At 46.2% G+C, this 17,235-nt stretch overlaps 2 protein-coding genes across 3 annotated transcripts; one reads left to right on the top strand and one right to left on the bottom strand.

Moving 5' to 3' along the window:
- Positions 1–3,028: 3,028 nt before the first annotated feature.
- LOC123166355 (uncharacterized) lies at positions 3,029–4,672 on the top strand. Its single transcript, XM_044584142.1, has one exon. It carries the CDS (start codon positions 3,130–3,132, stop codon positions 4,540–4,542), a length of 1,413 nt encoding a protein of 470 aa, XP_044440077.1. The 5' UTR covers positions 3,029–3,129; the 3' UTR covers positions 4,543–4,672.
- A 2,811-nt stretch (positions 4,673–7,483) lies between these two features.
- LOC123166356 (uncharacterized) lies at positions 7,484–10,998 on the bottom strand. Of its 2 annotated transcripts, none has more exons than XM_044584143.1 (7): positions 10,464–10,998; positions 9,482–9,723; positions 9,280–9,402; positions 8,852–8,968; positions 8,568–8,750; positions 8,330–8,471; positions 7,484–7,982 (listed from the first exon to the last, which is right to left on the bottom strand). In XM_044584143.1, the coding sequence occupies exons 1-7, from the start codon at positions 10,873–10,875 to the stop codon at positions 7,903–7,905; spliced, it is 1,299 nt and encodes a 432-aa protein (XP_044440078.1). In that variant the 5' UTR covers positions 10,876–10,998; the 3' UTR covers positions 7,484–7,902. The 2 variants fall into 2 exon arrangements, with proteins under 2 accessions (XP_044440078.1, XP_044440079.1); XM_044584144.1 differs by having other exon boundaries at positions 10,310–10,735.
- Between the last annotated feature and the right edge of the window lie 6,237 nt (positions 10,999–17,235).

The raw sequence follows: 17,235 nt of genomic DNA, 5'->3' as shown, positions 1-17,235 counted from the left end.
TTTTTTATGGAAATATGACTTGGTCATATATGTTTACATTAATGTTGTCAAGTTGTGGTTTAGCAATAGACATAATTTCCTATCAAGTTATTTCTTTTGAATAAATCGCTGTTTTTAAGCTTGAAAACTTATATGTACAATGTCTATGAATCTGGATGTAATTTTTATCATTTCTGGTATTCATTATACCGCCATGATTGAAGATGAATAGATGAGAAGTTTTCTCACAAAAAAATTGAATCTAACACTTATATGTAAAGGATAAATATAAAATATGTTAGATAACTCTTGGTCTAAATTGGGACTTTGCATCATTTGGCATCTAAGGGGTTTTTAAAGGGTTTGAATTGGTACTTAAGTGGTTCATAAAACCAAATTTTATTGACAAAGGCAACATTTTCAAACACTTCGGGTCTGAAATATGACTTGTGGCATTTGGCATCCTAAGTGGTTGCTAAAACCTAATTTTATTAACACAAACAAATATTTTCAAAGCACTCATGGTTTTTTTTTGCGGGTAAAGCACTCATGGTTTTAAATAGGACTCTGTGCCATTTGGTGCAACCGGCATTAAATTTGTTAGCATATGTGCTTGCTCACAACTAAACCAATTAAATCATGGATTTTCTATTCAATGTGCACATGAATTCAACGGGTCTTTGCGTCATTTGGCACAACGGGTCCACTATTAAGCAAAAAATTGGGTGTGCGTCCTCGCTTGCGCGAGCGGGATTTCAAACCCGCACCGATGCAGTGTCTATGACTCGCTTGGACCAGCTCAGCTAAGACAATGTGTTCGACATGGGTGCGGTGTGCCACGTTAAGTGTTGAACCGACACTAGGGGGGCCCAAAGCCAGCGCTTGACGCGCTTAATGGGCCAGCCCAATGTGCCGAGCGCGCATCATCCACGTCTCCCATCCCCCAACCCCACGCGAAACTCCTAGTACTTTAGTACCACCTCACAGCGCGAGGGTCTGCCGACCGGCTTAAATAGCCGGGCAAGCCCCAAAACACCGAGCTCCTCTAAAAAAACGTGATGTCCTACCAACGCCCCCTGTGGGCATGTCTCCGCCGTTGCCCAGTCAGAAAGGTCGTCCCTTGTCGCCCGTTTTAGGCATGATTCGGGACGGGACTAGTAAGGCCTGGCGGCTCGGGCGGGCTGTTTTTACACAAATTATAACCTTCTGCTGGCTCGGCGGGCATTTTTTTTCATATAGAGATTTCAAACGAAAATTGGACGGTACTGGCGGCCATTTTCTAACTTTTTTCCAAAAAAATTCAAACGGACAAATTTGAACATGATTCATATTTTAGGATTTTTTACAAGGATTGGAACAAAATTTGAACTAAAACTTTTTAAAAACGACCAATCTACTCGTCGTCACTTGCGCCGTCCGGCATGACGAAGTCGAGCTCGCTGCCATCGTCGTCGCCCGGGCAGTCATGATCATCGTCATCGCTGCCGCACGCGCCGAGGAAGTCGAGGTTGTTGTCTTCCTTGCATGTCATCTGGGTCGCCAGGCGCGTGAGGCGACCCACCCCTGAGCCTTTGCGGACACGCAGATCGCCCAGAGAGGTCGGGCATGTCGTAGGGGTCGCTAGCCTCTTTGAGCGCCGCCAGCTTGGGTGGGATCTCCGATGCGAGTTCGTGACAACCGCGGGTGCAGCGGAGGCTAGGGCGACCACCACGGGCGCGGCATGAGGAGGGGCAGGGGAGGATGGACATGTCGCGCCACGCCAGCCCGGCGGCGTGCAAGTTCGCGTCGACGAGCCTCCATGATGACCTCGTCGAAGTTCTTCCACACCCAGAATTCGCACCGGTCATGCGCGTTGCACCGGCTGTCATGACGCTATCGCTGCTCGTCGCGGGGGATGGCAGGGCCCTCAACGGCGTAGCTGCCGCCGTTAATGTGCCCGCCCGACGGCAAGCGGGTGGCACGAGGATGTCGTACCGCGCCAGATCTTCTCCCTGATCCAGCGTCAGCGACGAGGGGCAGGACCCCGCCAGAGCCACCCCACGTCAAGGGCTATTGCCGGCCCCGCCGCTGCTCAACATCTTCACCAGGTCGTGGCTAGCACAGAGTTGCGATGGATCTGACGAGGGAGGGCTTGTGCGTCGCCAACGCGACGTACATGGGCTATTTATAGTCGGGCCAGGCCGGGGTGAGGATGGTGAGCGGAGTAAAGGTGGCCTCGGGAGACAACGAGACCCGGAATCAATGGCGGCCCCGGGAGCCGGCGAGACGTCTCGCAGTGCCCAAACCTCCGTCCACACGGCACGTCACGGGTGACGCGGCGGGTCAAACTGTCTGCCTGTCAGCCACGCGAGACGACACGCGTCCGGTTCGACCACGTGCCAGTGCGTGACCTGCACGTATGCGGCGTGCCTATTTTGTGCGTGGTAAAACGTGTCTCAATTATATTATAAAAATCAAAGCCGACATTACGAAACTGAAAAGTTAGCAAAACATCTCTGAGCTTGACACCAACACCCGTCACCTGCCTCCGGCATCACCACATCAGCCACCAAAGGAAAACAATAACAGATCACCTCCTCACCCGAGCTCGACGCGGCTCCATCACTGATATGCAGCTTTGTGGATCTCCAAGGTGGCTCACGAAACGTGAAACCATTGTCGTTTAACGAATCTGACCGTTGCAACACTCCGAACACGCCATCAAACAACAGATCTGGCACCCCACCACGGCTAAGGTCCGGGGGTATGGTTCAACTAAATGGACCTAGAAAAGAAATAGGAAGGACTTGTACTACTCAAAATCAAGAATTACGATCAGCACGGCATCTGTCGTCGACATTTTCAGCACCGCATCGTGATCGGATTGACGGAAATTTCCAGAAAATGAAAGCAAACGGGAGCTGCAAGTTTCAGATAACTGACGGGAAACTGAACTGGGGACATGGTCGGATTCAGAAAAAGGGAAATCTCACGCGTCCTCCATCGCGCAGTGCAGCGGCTTTAAATATCAGCAAAGACCACCTGCGCGTACCACAACACCTTCCCGATCCCGCAGACAAACCTCTCCCAAATCCCAGTCGCGCGCCCTCGATCGACACCACCCTTTCCTAGCCAGAACCCTAGCAGCAGATCGGGCAGCCGCCGGCCGGGATGGAGGGGCTCGACGTCGACGACGTCTTCCACCACTACCGTCTGAGCCCTACGGAAGTGGAGGCCGTCACCTACTACCTGCCACGCCTCCTCTCCTGCGAGACGCTGCACGGCGCCGACAAGCTCATCCACCGCGTCGAAATCTCCGGCTGCGAACCCAAGGATCTGGCCACCTGGTACGCGCCCGCGCCGCAGGCCGTGAGCAGCGGCGACCGGTTCTTCTTCACCACGTGCAAGAGCAAGAACGGGAGCAAGCTCCAGAGCGTGCGCGGCGCCGGCGGCGGCACCTGGACCATCCAGAAGACCACGGAGATTAGCCACGCGGGAGTCAAGGTCGGCGAGGTCAAGAACCTGTCCTTCAAGAAGAAGGGCAAGTCCACCGGCTGGGTCATGGAGGAGTACCGGTGCCTGCTGCCGGAGGCCAACGTCAGCGACGGGGTGAAGGTGTTCTGCAGAATGCACTTGGCTCAGCATGCCCCTGACGCGGCCCGCCAGGAATCGGAGGCCTACAAGCTTCAGCAACAGCAACCAGAGGCCGTGACCCCGAGCACGCACGCGCAGAAGAGGCCAGCGCCCGCTGCCGCTACCGAGCCTCATCCGCCGCGCCCCAAGAAGAGGATGCGCGGTGCCGTCCCCGTCCCGGCACCTGCCACACCGTCGTTCTTGATGTATGATGAGGCAGCCAGAGCAATGCATGGCCCGCTGGCTCACACCATCTTCCCTGTTCAGTATGCACAAGCATCATGCGAGTCCACTACAACATCCAGCCGCTCCGACGTTGCTCAAGCTCCTGAGATTTCCTCCCAGTCAGATGTGCTGGAGTCCACCCAATCAGTTGTGCTGGAGTCTGTCAAGCATTACAGCCAACAACAGATTGTTCCTGAGGCTGGCTCAAGCATTGCAAGGGGCACATTTGAAGAGGACGTCTTTGAGCCATTGGAGCCTATTTCCAATTTGCCGGATGGGGACCAAGATGGTTTTGATCTTGAAGAATTAATGAGAATGATGGAAGACGACCCAATTGAAGTTGAGCCGGCCACTGGAGCCAACACTGGCGTGGAGATGGGCCAACATGAACCTCTGTACCTGGATGCCTTGGACCAAGGCGTGCTGGAGGGCATGCTGCAGTCTGATGGCCATTACCCAATGTGGAGATCAGAGGATCGGGCCATGCACAACCCTGCCTTCCATGATGCTGACAAGGAGAAGAGGTACAATGCCGCGTCGGATCTTGATGCTCCATCGCTTCAGGGACAGGACCACTTGTTCAAACCGCAGCCATGCTCCTTCGATCCATTTGAAGCAGCATGGAATGACGAAGAGGCGCTCGAGAAGGAGAAGAGGTGCAATGCCGCGGCCAATCTTCACGCTGGAGGGCACAGCAACTTCTTCTCGCCTGCAAGTGTCTACTAAGTCCGATGTTGAAATTGCTTTCAAAGTGTGTGCGAGGATACTCACTGGCTGATATATTAGTTCGTCCATGTATGATTGCCACGGATGTACCTCTGAGCAATTTGCTCCACTTGTTCATGCAAGCTAGTAAAACTGTTGTTCTTCTTCTTGCTCCTGTGATGGATTTCTGAACCTTGCATTCGCTCCTGCACTAGTACTTCTGCTCTGTTTCCTGTGATGGACCGCGTTAAAACTGCTATTATCTTTTTGTATTAGTCTCAGATAAGCAAGCATGCAGTTATGATCTGGGCAACCGCAGATAAGTAGTAGCAGTAACTATGTTTGTAAATCAAAACTGCTTCACTCATCGTGATAACCTGCAGAACAAGTTGCAGAGCAAATTCAGGTTGTGGCAAAAAAAAAATGTTCTGTCTATTTTGCGTCGCTGAATTCATGTCTTTTATCATCAACTAAAGCCTGATCCTTATGGGAGATGCCAAAGTATTTAAATTTTTTAATGAATCATCGAAATGTTTGGGGTCAGACAATCATTATTTTGTAACTTGCCAGTTGAAACATATAGACCTCCAATGCAACGACTGGCCATGTCCATGTCTGAACCGTCACTGCTTTCAGGAATGCAGCAGTGAATGGAGTTTGAGTTTAAGCTCCTCGTCCCATTAGTCTAGAGCTCTAGGCCTGTTAGCTTATTTAGACTCCTCAGATGCAGAATTTAGGTCAGGTAAGCGCACATAATTGCTACTCCCTCAGTCCCAAAACATAAGATAGTGTAAAAAATGATCTTACATTTTGGGACGGAGGGAGTACAAGTTTAGAGCATCTTGTGTACGGCCAGTTCCATTGTGGTCAGTTGTGGCTGTTGTTCGGTTCGGTTTGGTTTTGGCTTGGTGTATCCTTGTTCTTAGTTCGACTATTGGAATTATCTCTAGCATGCATGTTGTTATTTGAATGTTGCATATTGATGGTACACTGTACTTATGCATTTAGAAACTAGAAATACTTGTTATCTGAATTATTATTATTTCGCATTACAACATTGCAATATGTGGATTAACCTTTTTGTAGTGACTAGTTAATTGCCCATGTGTTGCAACAGGGTATAAATATTTCAATGGCTCAACACCGAACACAACAAACATATATCTTTAGGATTCTCTTGCAACTTGCTAACAAAAGATCCTTCAAGCAACATTGTCGCTTTTTACTGATAAATGGAACTCCATAATCGTCCTCCACCTGCTATTTCTGTCTCCCCAATTCTCCAACCTTCCACGTCCACACTTCAAATTTTGAGGGATTCTTTGCCATTTTCCCTCTCCTCTAAGAATCGTCGAACAATAAGGAATTAGTGTATCCACCAAAGTCCTTTATGCGCCTCTACATGTTGCGCTCTCTCACTGTTCCCCTTCTTTAACACTTCTTACCATTTACTCTTCTGTGTAAACATTTCTTACAGTGTCAATGTTCATGATTTACAGTGTGGAGTAGTCATATTTTTCATTGAAATCTAAGTGCAATCTGTCTGTCTTGTTGCTAACTGAATTTACAGTATCTAAGTGGTCTCCAAATTTTGCAGCATTTATGTTCATGACTTACTGAACTATGTTATCTTTCTTAACAGTGCCTTGATCTAAATAGTTGTATTTTAGCTCCATAGTTGTATTTGTGCCTTGATTTTCTGTCATCTCTGAATGTTGCTGTTCCTGTGCTTGCTACTCCTTAATTCACACATGTACAGGATGTACAAGAGGTTAAACTGAATCTAACCCCCCAATGTTATATGTTTTGATCTCCTTCCTGAATTCAAACAAGTGCCCAGATTTATAAAGATCTAGTGAGCATTGCCAATGTTGGAGAGGGAGTGATCTGAATAGGTTTATGTGACTCATCTTCATTAATTTTTCTCTCTAACCTTTTTTACAGTACAAATGATAATGACTGACAGTTTCGGACTCTGCACTTCTTGATCATTTAAATCTGAACTTTTCTGACAGTTTCGGATTTTCTTTTGTAGTTTCATTGACTATGCATGAATCCCATAATTTAGTTGTATTTTTTACTGGGCCGGTGGCGGAGGTTGCGGGGCGTCAGTCGGTCTACTGGAGAGGCGACCGGCGAAGCGCGTTCTCTCCCTGCATGGTAGAATGGCGGCGGCAGCACACGTCCCCAATGGTTGCTGCTGAAGGCCGGCAGCGGCAAGGAGGAAAGAAGGAACTGGTCAAACAATCCACACTGAATGGTGTATACAGACCTGAAAGCAGCAACTGGCGCATGTCCATGTCTGAAGTCTGAACCGTGGCTGCATTCAGGAATGCTACACGCTCAATGGAGTTTGAGTTTCAGCTCCTTATCCCATTAGTCTAGAGCTCTAGGCCCATTAGCTTACTTAGACTCCTCAAATGCAGAATTCAGGTCAGGCAAGCCGACATGATTGCTAAAAGTTTAGACCGTTATGTGTATGGTCAGTTGTTCGGTTTTGGCCCGGTTCCTTGTTCCTTGTTATATTTGGAAGTTGTATATTGATGGTATTATGTACTTATGCATTTAGAAACTAGAAGTATTTGTTATCCGAATTATTATTATTTTGCATTACTTTTTTCGTGAATACGCGAAAGCTTGCTTGTCATTGCATTGATAGGAGTTGAAATGATAGAAGGAGTTGAAAGGGGTACAAGGGTAGCCACAGATGTACCTCTGAGCATTTCGCTCCACTTGTTCATGCAAGGTAAAACTGTTGCTCTACTTCTTGCTCCTGTGAGCCTGCAATGGTACTGCTCTGTTTCGAGATATATACTACTCCTTGAGTATAATCTTGTTTTTCGTTTCTTGGGCTGGAGTATGCCGTCTGATCCAAAGCATACCAGGTGCAGTTCTGATCCCATGGAGAATTTGTAAGCTATGTGTCAGTTGGTACAATCTAGTTTTATGGACATATATCTAGTTGACAATGAACAATAACATACTAAAACAAAGGTTGATGCAGAATCCGCATGAAGTAATCTATTACATACTACATCATGTGGATTGATTTACATTGAGAGAAAGAAGGATTTAGACTATTACTGATACTACATCAGGCTACCCTAAGCGTTTAGTCGAGTGATACACATCACCATTTTCTGTAGATGTGTTCTCCACGCCACGAGGCACCACAGTTTGTTTTCATCAGTTGCTCAGGCCACCAGTGAGCCACCCCTAGTTTTGTCAGCCTAGTGAGCTTTCCCTTCCTTGTGCAACTGGCCATAATTGTAGTTAGATCTTGTTGCAGTGTCATGCTAGCTACTTGGCGTATTACGTCGCAGTAGTGATCAACTGATCATATGTTATCATGTGAAATCCTCGTATTTTGCAATTTATGTATCAGCTGTTCATCTGGTAACTGTCCTCTGATACATCAATATCAAGAAATGACCCCAGTACCTGAACCATCAAGCTACCGGCTGAAAAGAAAAACATGAGTTAATATTCTCGCTGTGGGAACTACTCCCTCCTGTAGGAAATCTAAGGTGTTAACTTTATTGTCCAAGTTTGAAGCACAATATTACAAATCACAATCACAAGAAAGTACTTTTGGAAAAACATAACCCTATTGTGCTTTAACATAACCCACATATTCTGAGATTATTTGTTTGTCAAAAAAATTGAACTTGGATGGCCAAACTACGCCCTACATTTCCAAACAGTGAAGGACATTGATGGTTTGTACTGCAACTAGTCATTAACTTTCATCATTGAAAATTCGTAATGCAGAATGTAGCTGAGAATGTGGTGGCTGGTGAATAAGTACCTATGATGAAGATAGCTCCAATAAGTCCAGTAATGCCCCATCTCTCGCCATGAATTGCCCATGCGAAAGTAGCACCCCATACTGGTTCCAGACCATAAATAATTGCAGTTTCTGTAGCTGATACATCACGCATAGCAACAATCTGATGACAGGAAAATGTCAGAAAAAAAAAGGTATTTCTAGAGATAAACTTGACATCAAACTGAAAAGAATTGGCATGGCAAGATTAGTTACTAACCTCTGCCCATAAGCAAAAGGTTGTTGCGATTATGCCTGTGTATAGTATTGCTAGCCAAGGAAACGATGACATCATACTGGATAACTCTGTTGGTGTCCGTGATTTTAAATTCCAGGGTACCACATTCTGGAGGAAGCATTTAATAATGAATGAGACTGCCGACACAACAGCTACGACAACCACCTGATTTCAAACCAATTTTTAGAACACTTCATTGAGAACAAAGTGGAAAATTTTCACGAGATAAATGCAAGAGAAGCATTGAGATTTAGTTGATAACTAACCTGACATCCAACAAGGGCTAGGAAATTTTCTTTCTTCATTTTCCTGGAAATATGCTCGGTTCTGAGCATGTGAATTCCAAAACAAAAGGCACTAACGAGGGTCAGAAGATCACCAACCTAAAGATAGTACGCAGAGACAAGATCAATCAGCATGATATGTGCAAGTTGTGCAGTTATTATCAACTTGGTAATCAAGAATACAGAGGTCAAATTCTAAAGCACACTAATACAGAGGTCAAATTCTAAAGCACACTAATCTTGACACAGAACAGTACTATAAGCCATAAGACAATAAAAACGTTCAGAAAGTTTTGGTCGTTTGTACTCCCTCTCTATCTTTAATATAATACATGCAGTTCTCCTGCATGGTTCGAAAAAAAAAAGTTCAGAAAAACTTGTGGACCTTTACATGTAGATAGTCGACTTACACATGGTGGAGAACCACTTAACTCCAGAATACCAACCCCAAGAGCTGATAAAAATGCTCCAAGCCATGTATATGCAGGTATTTCTGCTCCAAGAATACCATCCAAGAAAGGGACAATGATCACCTGAATATGTTTGAGTAAAGAACATACAACATATCTTATAGGGAATACTTTATGGATTAAGCTTGAGAAAGGATCTTACTGTGAGGGCAGATATGAAAGATGCACGGCCAGCATCAGCTGTAACTAACCCAATAGACTGAGTGAGGTAGGCCAAGGTTACCCAAACCCCCAGCTCTACTCCCCTAATAACAACTTGCATGTCTCTGAGTGACTTCAACAAGAATGGCACAAAAGGAATGGCCGCAATAGTGAAGCGTATGATATTGAAAAGGTCGGGATCCAACATAGTCTGCGCTTCCTTGACAATAGAAATGTTGCTTGCTGGTAGAAAAGAAAAATCAATTTAGCTGACTATTCAGGAGAAAATCTCAGACAAGGAGTGATCAGCAGTACTCGTCACATTTAAAATCGGGTAGCAAGGGCACGAATTTACTTGTATTTTTCATCTGAAATTGTATGCACATTTTCTAACTGACACTACTGTAGTGCATTGACACTCATTCTATGTGAAATAATCGGAAAATGGAGCATGGACTTCTATTCTTAGTAAGCAGCACTAAAGAAATATAACAGTAACACTCCAAATTTGATGGCACAGCCTTAGAGAAGAAAAAGAGGAGAGTTGGCATGCTATACCAGGAAAAAAGGATAGATACAACATCCATGAAAGGTATGCACAAACACAAAAATACATAGCATATACTCAACTTGTTCACAAAAATATTATGTGAGAATTACAATCACACAATTTATATTTATACCTGAAATATCCGTTCCATAGATTAAGCTATTAATCTATGAATGAAGCCATAGTACGGTATGGTATTCTAAAAAGTATATTTCCATGTACACTAGCTGACTAGCATGCAGGTACGCAATTCTGTTGTGCTATTGAAATAACTCACACCATTCCAGTCCGAGAAGACATCACCCCAGTCCCCAGATATGAAAGATTCCTCCCTCGCCATTTCTCTCTGAAATACCATCGAACAGGTGGCGTGCAGCACGCAGTAGATACCCTTATCAGAAATGCAGGGTGGGGGAGCCGAATACGTCCGTACCAAATATGAGGACGAGCAGGTTGAGCAGGATGACGCTCCTGGCCCTCCTGGGCACTAACGACGTCGCCTTCCGCCACGCGGTGCGCGCCTGCCGCCCGGCCGTCCACCGGGGCGGCGACAGCGGCTCCTCGGGAACGGGGCTGGAGAGCCCGAGCGTGCCGGGCGGCACCGCCTTCTTCGTCCACCCCTCGCCCTCACCCGACGCCCTCTTCGGGTGGGACGGTCGCCTCGCCGGAGGGAGCGCGGGGTCGTCGGACGGAGTCGCGGAAGGGGACAGGAGGAGGTGGCGTCTTCTCGGTAAGGGCGTAGTGGGGGAGCCGGGAAGAGGGAGGTGGCGAGGGCGAGCGGAATGGGCTTCTCGAACGCGGGGGCGCCATGGGCGGGGCGGATTCGGGAGCTCCGACAGGAGCATCTCGCCGGAGGAAGGAGGGGACGGTGGGACGATCGAGCTGGGGTCTGTGCAGTGTGCTGATTAGCAGGAGTGGATGGCGAAGCAGACCACACGCGGGCACCTCGCTCGGCTCCACAAACACATGCGTGGGAGGGTGCGCGCGCCTTCCACTAAAATCACAAAATGAACCGTAAAAATGTATTTTACGATTTTTTTTACGTTGTATTTCACGGTTTTCATACACGTGGTAAAAATACATATGAATTTTTGGATTTTGTAAGGGCATAGGGCTCGTTCATGGCAAGCACAAAAAATATTAAATAATACAAGAACTCCGCAACAATGCAATGTTAAGATTTGGTCAAGACATTTTAGGTGCACACGGCCAAAAAGACAAAAAGAAGAATAAGAAGAAAAAAACGACACGATCAACCACTCACAGCAAAACAAAAATGCTAAGACATTTGCAAACTGAGTGTGGCTCAGATGATTAGTTGTTTTTGTGATGAAACCAATCCACCATGGTTCAAGTCCTAGACTTGATTTGACACTTGTGCTCGCATTTTCTAGATTTATTTCAGACTACCCGATGATGTTCGTTCATCGAAATGAAATGTTCTCATCGACTACAAAGCGCATGCGGTGACTTTGTTAATTTCAAGATGTTGTGTCGGTTCGATGTCTCAAAAATGCTCATAGAGGTGGCGATGAGTGTATGCGTGTAGGTGAGCATTTGTAATTGTATTGTATTGTAAAAAATACAATGTCAAGACATTTTAGGTGCACACAGCTAAAGAGATAAGAAAGAAGATAAGAGAAAGAAATGTCGTGATCAACCACGCACGGCAAACACACAATGACGTCACACGCTGCCCTTCATAACACACGAACTATGACAATTTTTTCCGAAGACATCACACGACTTCCACACCCCCCGACCATAGTTGGCCCACATGACGCAACCCCTATCAACGACGAGAGGAGATCCCCATCACCGTTTGGTGGAGCCCTCCTCCACCGTGGCGTAGGTTCACGATGGCAACGGCGAAAGGAGGAGATCCAGTGGGAAAGGCTGGCTGCGAACCAACATGTCCCCAACCCACCAGAGCTCAAGTCCTAGACTTGATATTGGTGCTCGTATTTTTCTAAATTTATTTCAGGTCTTTTGTTAATATGCGTTCTGTGAGAGAAGACGTTTCCGTCGACTACGAAGACATCTATGGCAACTGCGTCAATCTCAAGATGATGTGTCTTCTCGGTCTTTAGGAGGTGCTCATAGGGATAAGATATGAGTGTGTGCGTTTATAGGAGTGATGTATGAGCATTTGAGTCTGTATTGTGTTAAAAAAAACTTATCTAAAAGTATTTAACATGAATTGGCCCTAAAAGCAGGCCATCCAAATTTTATGTTTAGGTCCCCTAGCTTCTAGAAAATTCCATCCCCTCATGTGCCGTTGGCCACTCATCGGCACCTATATGTTTAACAAGTTACTCCCTCCGTCTCAAATATAAGAGCGTTTTTATACTACTAATCAGGAATTTGGTTAAACAGCAAGACCAAGATTGATTCCAATAAAGGAAAATAAGTTAAACTCACCTGCTTACAATCCAGGCCCACGTGTCAGACTCACTACCGGCGTTTGAACGTTAGTGGTGATCGTACGTGGGCGCCATGAAGCAGCTCGATGATGTTGCCACCAGTGCCGTGTCCAACAGTTCTAAGAAAAGTATGCATAGACTCCTCGCACGTCTGTACTTCATATTTCATCACCTCATGGCGCCGACCAGAGAGGAGAGTGGCGAAGTATGGCAACATGAATGGGTAGATTATTTCTATCAATACTATGGTATTTCTATTGGGAAAACTCCTGGTATGCAGCTGCCGCACCAGATGAAGTCAAACCGACCATCAGAACTCCCGGTGCTACCCATAGTATAGTATGAACCAGACTGAGCAATCTTGGTTTGGTTCGATGTCCTGCCAAGAGCCAAGCGTTTATTTTACTGCTGTATTTATTAAACAATTAAACAGAGTACTGGTTGGGGTTGGATCTAGTGATTAACGTTGTTGGATGCTTAATTAGTTTAGTACCCCCTTCATCCCACGATATAAGACATTTTTGCCCCTATGCTAGCTTATCAAAACGTCTAATATTATAGGACAGAGAGCGTATCAATTAGTTGGCGTAGGGGAGACAGAGAGAGCGTTTCGGTTTTTTGTTTGCTTGGCTTGGTTTGATCAGGTGTGTGTTGTTTACGGAAAGGGCTGGGGCTTAAGGGTGTGTTTGGTAGCTGTTCTCATCTTAGCATTGTTGTTCCCTTTGAGACATGCTAAGTCTACCCACGTTGAATACATGCAACTACAGTTATTTGGTAGGGGTGTATGTGTTGAAACATGCTAGGCGAAGACTTTGTTCGATAGCCTACATAAGGCTAGACATGTTGTGTTGCAATTGTGTTTGGTAGCATGTATCAAAGGTAGACTACATCATGAAGTCTTCTGCACCAATACAATATTCGAAAGACATTTTGACACTTCGCTAATAATTTGAGCATTAAGCATCATCGTTTCAACATAAATGATAAATTATTTCAACTACATGCGAATAAGAAGAAAAAAAACAACAATTAACACATAATTGGAGCAATAAAACAACATCTTTGAAACATTACATATAACATCAGCAACAAAAACCATAGGGATAAGAAGCATCATAAAATGAACCAATGCATCAGTAGATTCATATAACATAAGCAACAAAAACCATAATTTGTAACACTGCATCACTAAATTCTGAAGGAAATATGCACTAGAGGCACTAATAAAGTTATTATTTATTTCCTCATATCATGATAAATGTTTATTATTCATGCTAGAATTGTATTAACCGGAAACATAATACATGTGTGAATACATAGACAAACATAGTGTCACTAGTATGCCTCTACTTGACTAGCTCGTTGATCAAAGATGGTTAAGTTTCCTAGCCATGGACATGAGTTGTCATTTGATTAACGGGGTTACATCATTAGGAGAACGATGTGATTGACTTGACCCATTTCGTTAGCTTAGCACTTGATCGTTTAGTTTATTGCTATTGCTTTCTCCATGACTTATACATGTTCCTATGACTATGAGATTATGCAACTCCCGGATACCGGAGGAACACTTTGTGTGCTACCAAACATCACAACGTAACTGGGTGATTATAAAGGTGCTCTACAGGTGTCTCCGATGGTATTCGTGGAGTTGGCATAGATCAAGAATAGGATTTGTCACTCCGATTGTCGGAGAGGTATCTCTGGGCCCTCTCGGTAATGCACATCACTATAAGCCTTGCAAGCAATGTGATTAATGAGTTAGTTACGGGATGATGCACTACGGAACGAGTAAAGAGACTTGCCGGTAACGAGATTGAGCTAGGTATTAAGATACCGACGATCGAATCTCGGGCAAGTAACATACCGATGACAAAGGGAACAACGTATGTTGTTATGCGGTTTGATCGATAAAGATCTTCGTAGAATATGTAGGAACCAATATGAGCATCCAGGTTCCGCTATTGGTTATTGACCGGAGACGTGTCTCGGTCATGTATACATAGTTCTCGAACCCGTAGGGTCCGCACCTTAAAGTTCTGTGACGATCGGTATTATGAGTTTTTGTGTTTTGATGTACCGAAGGTAGTTCGGAGTCCCGGATATGATCACGGACATGACGGGGAGTCTCGAAATGGTCGAGACGTAAAGATCGATATATTGGATGACTATGTTCGGACACCGGAAGTGTTTCAGGAGGTTTCAGACATATACCGGAGTACCGGGGGGTTACCGGAACCCCCCGGGGAGTATATTGGGCCTAATGGGCGCTAGTGGGAGAAGAGGAGGGGCGGCCAGGGCAGCCGCGCGCCCCCTCCCCCTCTAGTCCGAATTGGACAAGGAGGGGGGCGGCGCCCCCCTTTTTCCTTCTCTTCCTCTCTCCCTTCCTTCCCTTCTCCTACTCCTACTAGGAGAGTAGGACTCCCCCCTTGGCGCGCCCTCCTCCTGGCCGGCCGCCTCCCCCCTAGCTCCTTTATATATGGGGGCAGGGGGGCACCCCAAGGCACAACAATTGATCATTGATCTCTTAGCCGTGTGCGGTGCCCCCTCCACCATAATCCACCTCGGTAATATCATAGCGGTGCTTAGGCAAAGCCCTGCGTCGGTAGCATCATCATCACCGTCACCACGCCGTCGTGCTGACGAAGCTCTTCCCGGAAGCTCTACTGGATCGTGAGTTCGCGGGACGTCACGAAGCTGAACGTGTGCTGAACGCGGAGGTGCCGTACGTTCGGTGCTGAGGATCGGCCGATCGTGAAGACGTACGACTACATCAACCGCGTTGTTATAATGCTTCCGCTTACGGTCTACGAGGGTACGTAGACGACACTCTCCTCTCTCGTTGCTATGCATCACTGTGATCTTGCGTGTGCGTAGGAAATTTTTTGAAATTACTATGTTCCCCAACAGTGGCATCCGAACCAGGTTTATGCGTAGATGTTATATGCACGAGTAGAACACAAGTGAGTTGTGGGTGATACAAGTCATACTTCTTACCAGCATGTCATACTTTGGTTCGGCGGTATTGTTGGATGAAGCGGCCCGGACCGACATTACGTGTACGCTTACGCGAGACTGGTTCTACCGACGTGCTTTGCACACAGGTGGCTGGCGGGTGTCAGTTTCTCCAACTTTAGTTGAACCGAGTGTGGCTACGCCCGGTCCTTGTGAAGGTTAAAACATCACTAACTTGATGAAATATCGTTGTGGTTTTGATGCGTAGGTAAGAACGGTTCTTGCTTAGCCCGTAGCAGCCACGTAAAACTTGCAACAACAAAGTACAGGACGTCTAACTTGTTTTTGCAGGGCATGTTGTGATGTGATATGGTCAAGGCATGATGCTATATTTATTGTATGAGATGATCATGTTTTGTAACGGAGTTATCGGCAACTGGCAGGAGCCATATGGTTATCACTTTATTGTATGCAATGCAATCGCCCTGTAATTGCTTTACTTTATCACTAAGCGGTAGCGATAGTCGTAGAAGCAATAGTTGGCGAGACGACAACGATGCTACGATGGAGATCAAGGTGTCGCGCCGGTGACGATGGTGATCATGACGGTGCTTTGGAGATGGAGATCAAAGGCACAAGATGATGATGGCCATATCATATCACTTATATTGATTGCATGTGATGTTTATCCTTTATGCATCTTATTCTGCTTTGTTTGACGGTAGCATTATAAGATGATCTCTCACTAAATTTCAAGGTAAAAGTGTTCTTCCTGAGTATGCACCGTTGCCAAAGTTCGTCGTGCCGAGACACCACGTGATGATCGGGTGTGATAAGCTCAACGTTCTTAGATGATTAGAGGGATGTCTATCTAAGTGTGAGTTCTTAAGTAATATGATTAATTGAACTTAAATTTATCATGAACTTAGTACCTGATAATATTTTGCTTGTCTATGTTGTTGTAGATAGATGGCCCGTACTATTGTTCCATTGAATTTTAATGCGCTCCTTGAGAAAGCAAAGTTTAAAGATGATGGTAGCAATTACACGGACTGGGTCCGTAACTTGAGGATTATCCTCATTGCTGCACAGAAGAATTACGTCCTGGAATGTAACACCCCGGATGTAACTTTCCATATTTGTAACTCCAACTCTTGCCATTTTCGGCTATGTGTTATGATGTTCCCTTCGTGGTCGGGTTTTGTTTTTCGTTTTGCATTTTGTTCATGGCATGCATCTCATATCATGTCATCATGTGCATCTCATTTGCATACGTGTTCGTCTCATGCATCCGAGCATTTTCCCCGTTGTCCGTTTTGCAATCCGGCACTCCCACATGCACCGGCGCACCCCTTTCCGTTTCTTTTCGTGAGCGGGTGTTGAACGTTCTCGGAATGGACCGAGGCTTGCCAAGTGGCCTTGGTATACCACCGGTAGACCACCTGTCAAGTTTCGTGCCATTTGGAGGTCGTTTGACGCTCCAACGGTTAACCGGGTAACCGCAAAGTCCTTTTGTGTGTTGCAGCAAAAACCCCTCCTAACAGCCCAAAACCCCTCTGAGTCACTTCCATGCTCTAGGTCGTTCGATCACGATCGTGTGGGCGAAAACCGCACTCCATTTGGAGTCTCCTAGCTCCCTCTACCTATAAAACACCTCCCCCCTCCGAAAGTCTTCGCAGATCAAACCCTAGCAAAACACCCCGCCGTCACCGGACGCGTTCGCCGCCACCGGACGCATCTCCGCCGCCGCGCCCGGCCAACCAGGGGCCGCCACGTCACCCCGCCGGCCCCCTCTCTCTCCTCCCGCGTCGCGGCCCGCGGAGCCCA

The sequence above is a fragment of the Triticum aestivum genome, chromosome 7D, assembly GCF_018294505.1.
Source record: "Triticum aestivum cultivar Chinese Spring chromosome 7D, IWGSC CS RefSeq v2.1, whole genome shotgun sequence".
Lineage (NCBI taxonomy): Eukaryota > Viridiplantae > Streptophyta > Magnoliopsida > Poales > Poaceae > Triticum > Triticum aestivum.
The sequence above is the reverse complement of the archived record's forward strand: the minus strand, read 5'-3'. Positions and strand labels throughout refer to the sequence as shown.

Bases quoted from the DNA above. Each gene is read 5' to 3' on its own strand.
- LOC123166355 (XM_044584142.1), top strand. From the start codon at position 3,130: ATGGAGGGGCTCGACGTCGACGACGTCTTCCACCACTACCGTCTGAGC.
- LOC123166356 (XM_044584143.1), bottom strand. From the start codon at position 10,875: ATGCTCCTGTCGGAGCTCCCGAATCCGCCCCGCCCATGGCGCCCCCGC. The intron at 8,751-8,851 runs GTTAGTTATCAA...GTTTGAAATCAG, and splicing joins TAGCCCTTGTTGGATGTCAG to GTGGTTGTCGTAGCTGTTGT. The intron at 8,472-8,567 runs GTTAGTAACTAA...TCCTGTCATCAG, and splicing joins CCTTTTGCTTATGGGCAGAG to ATTGTTGCTATGCGTGATGT.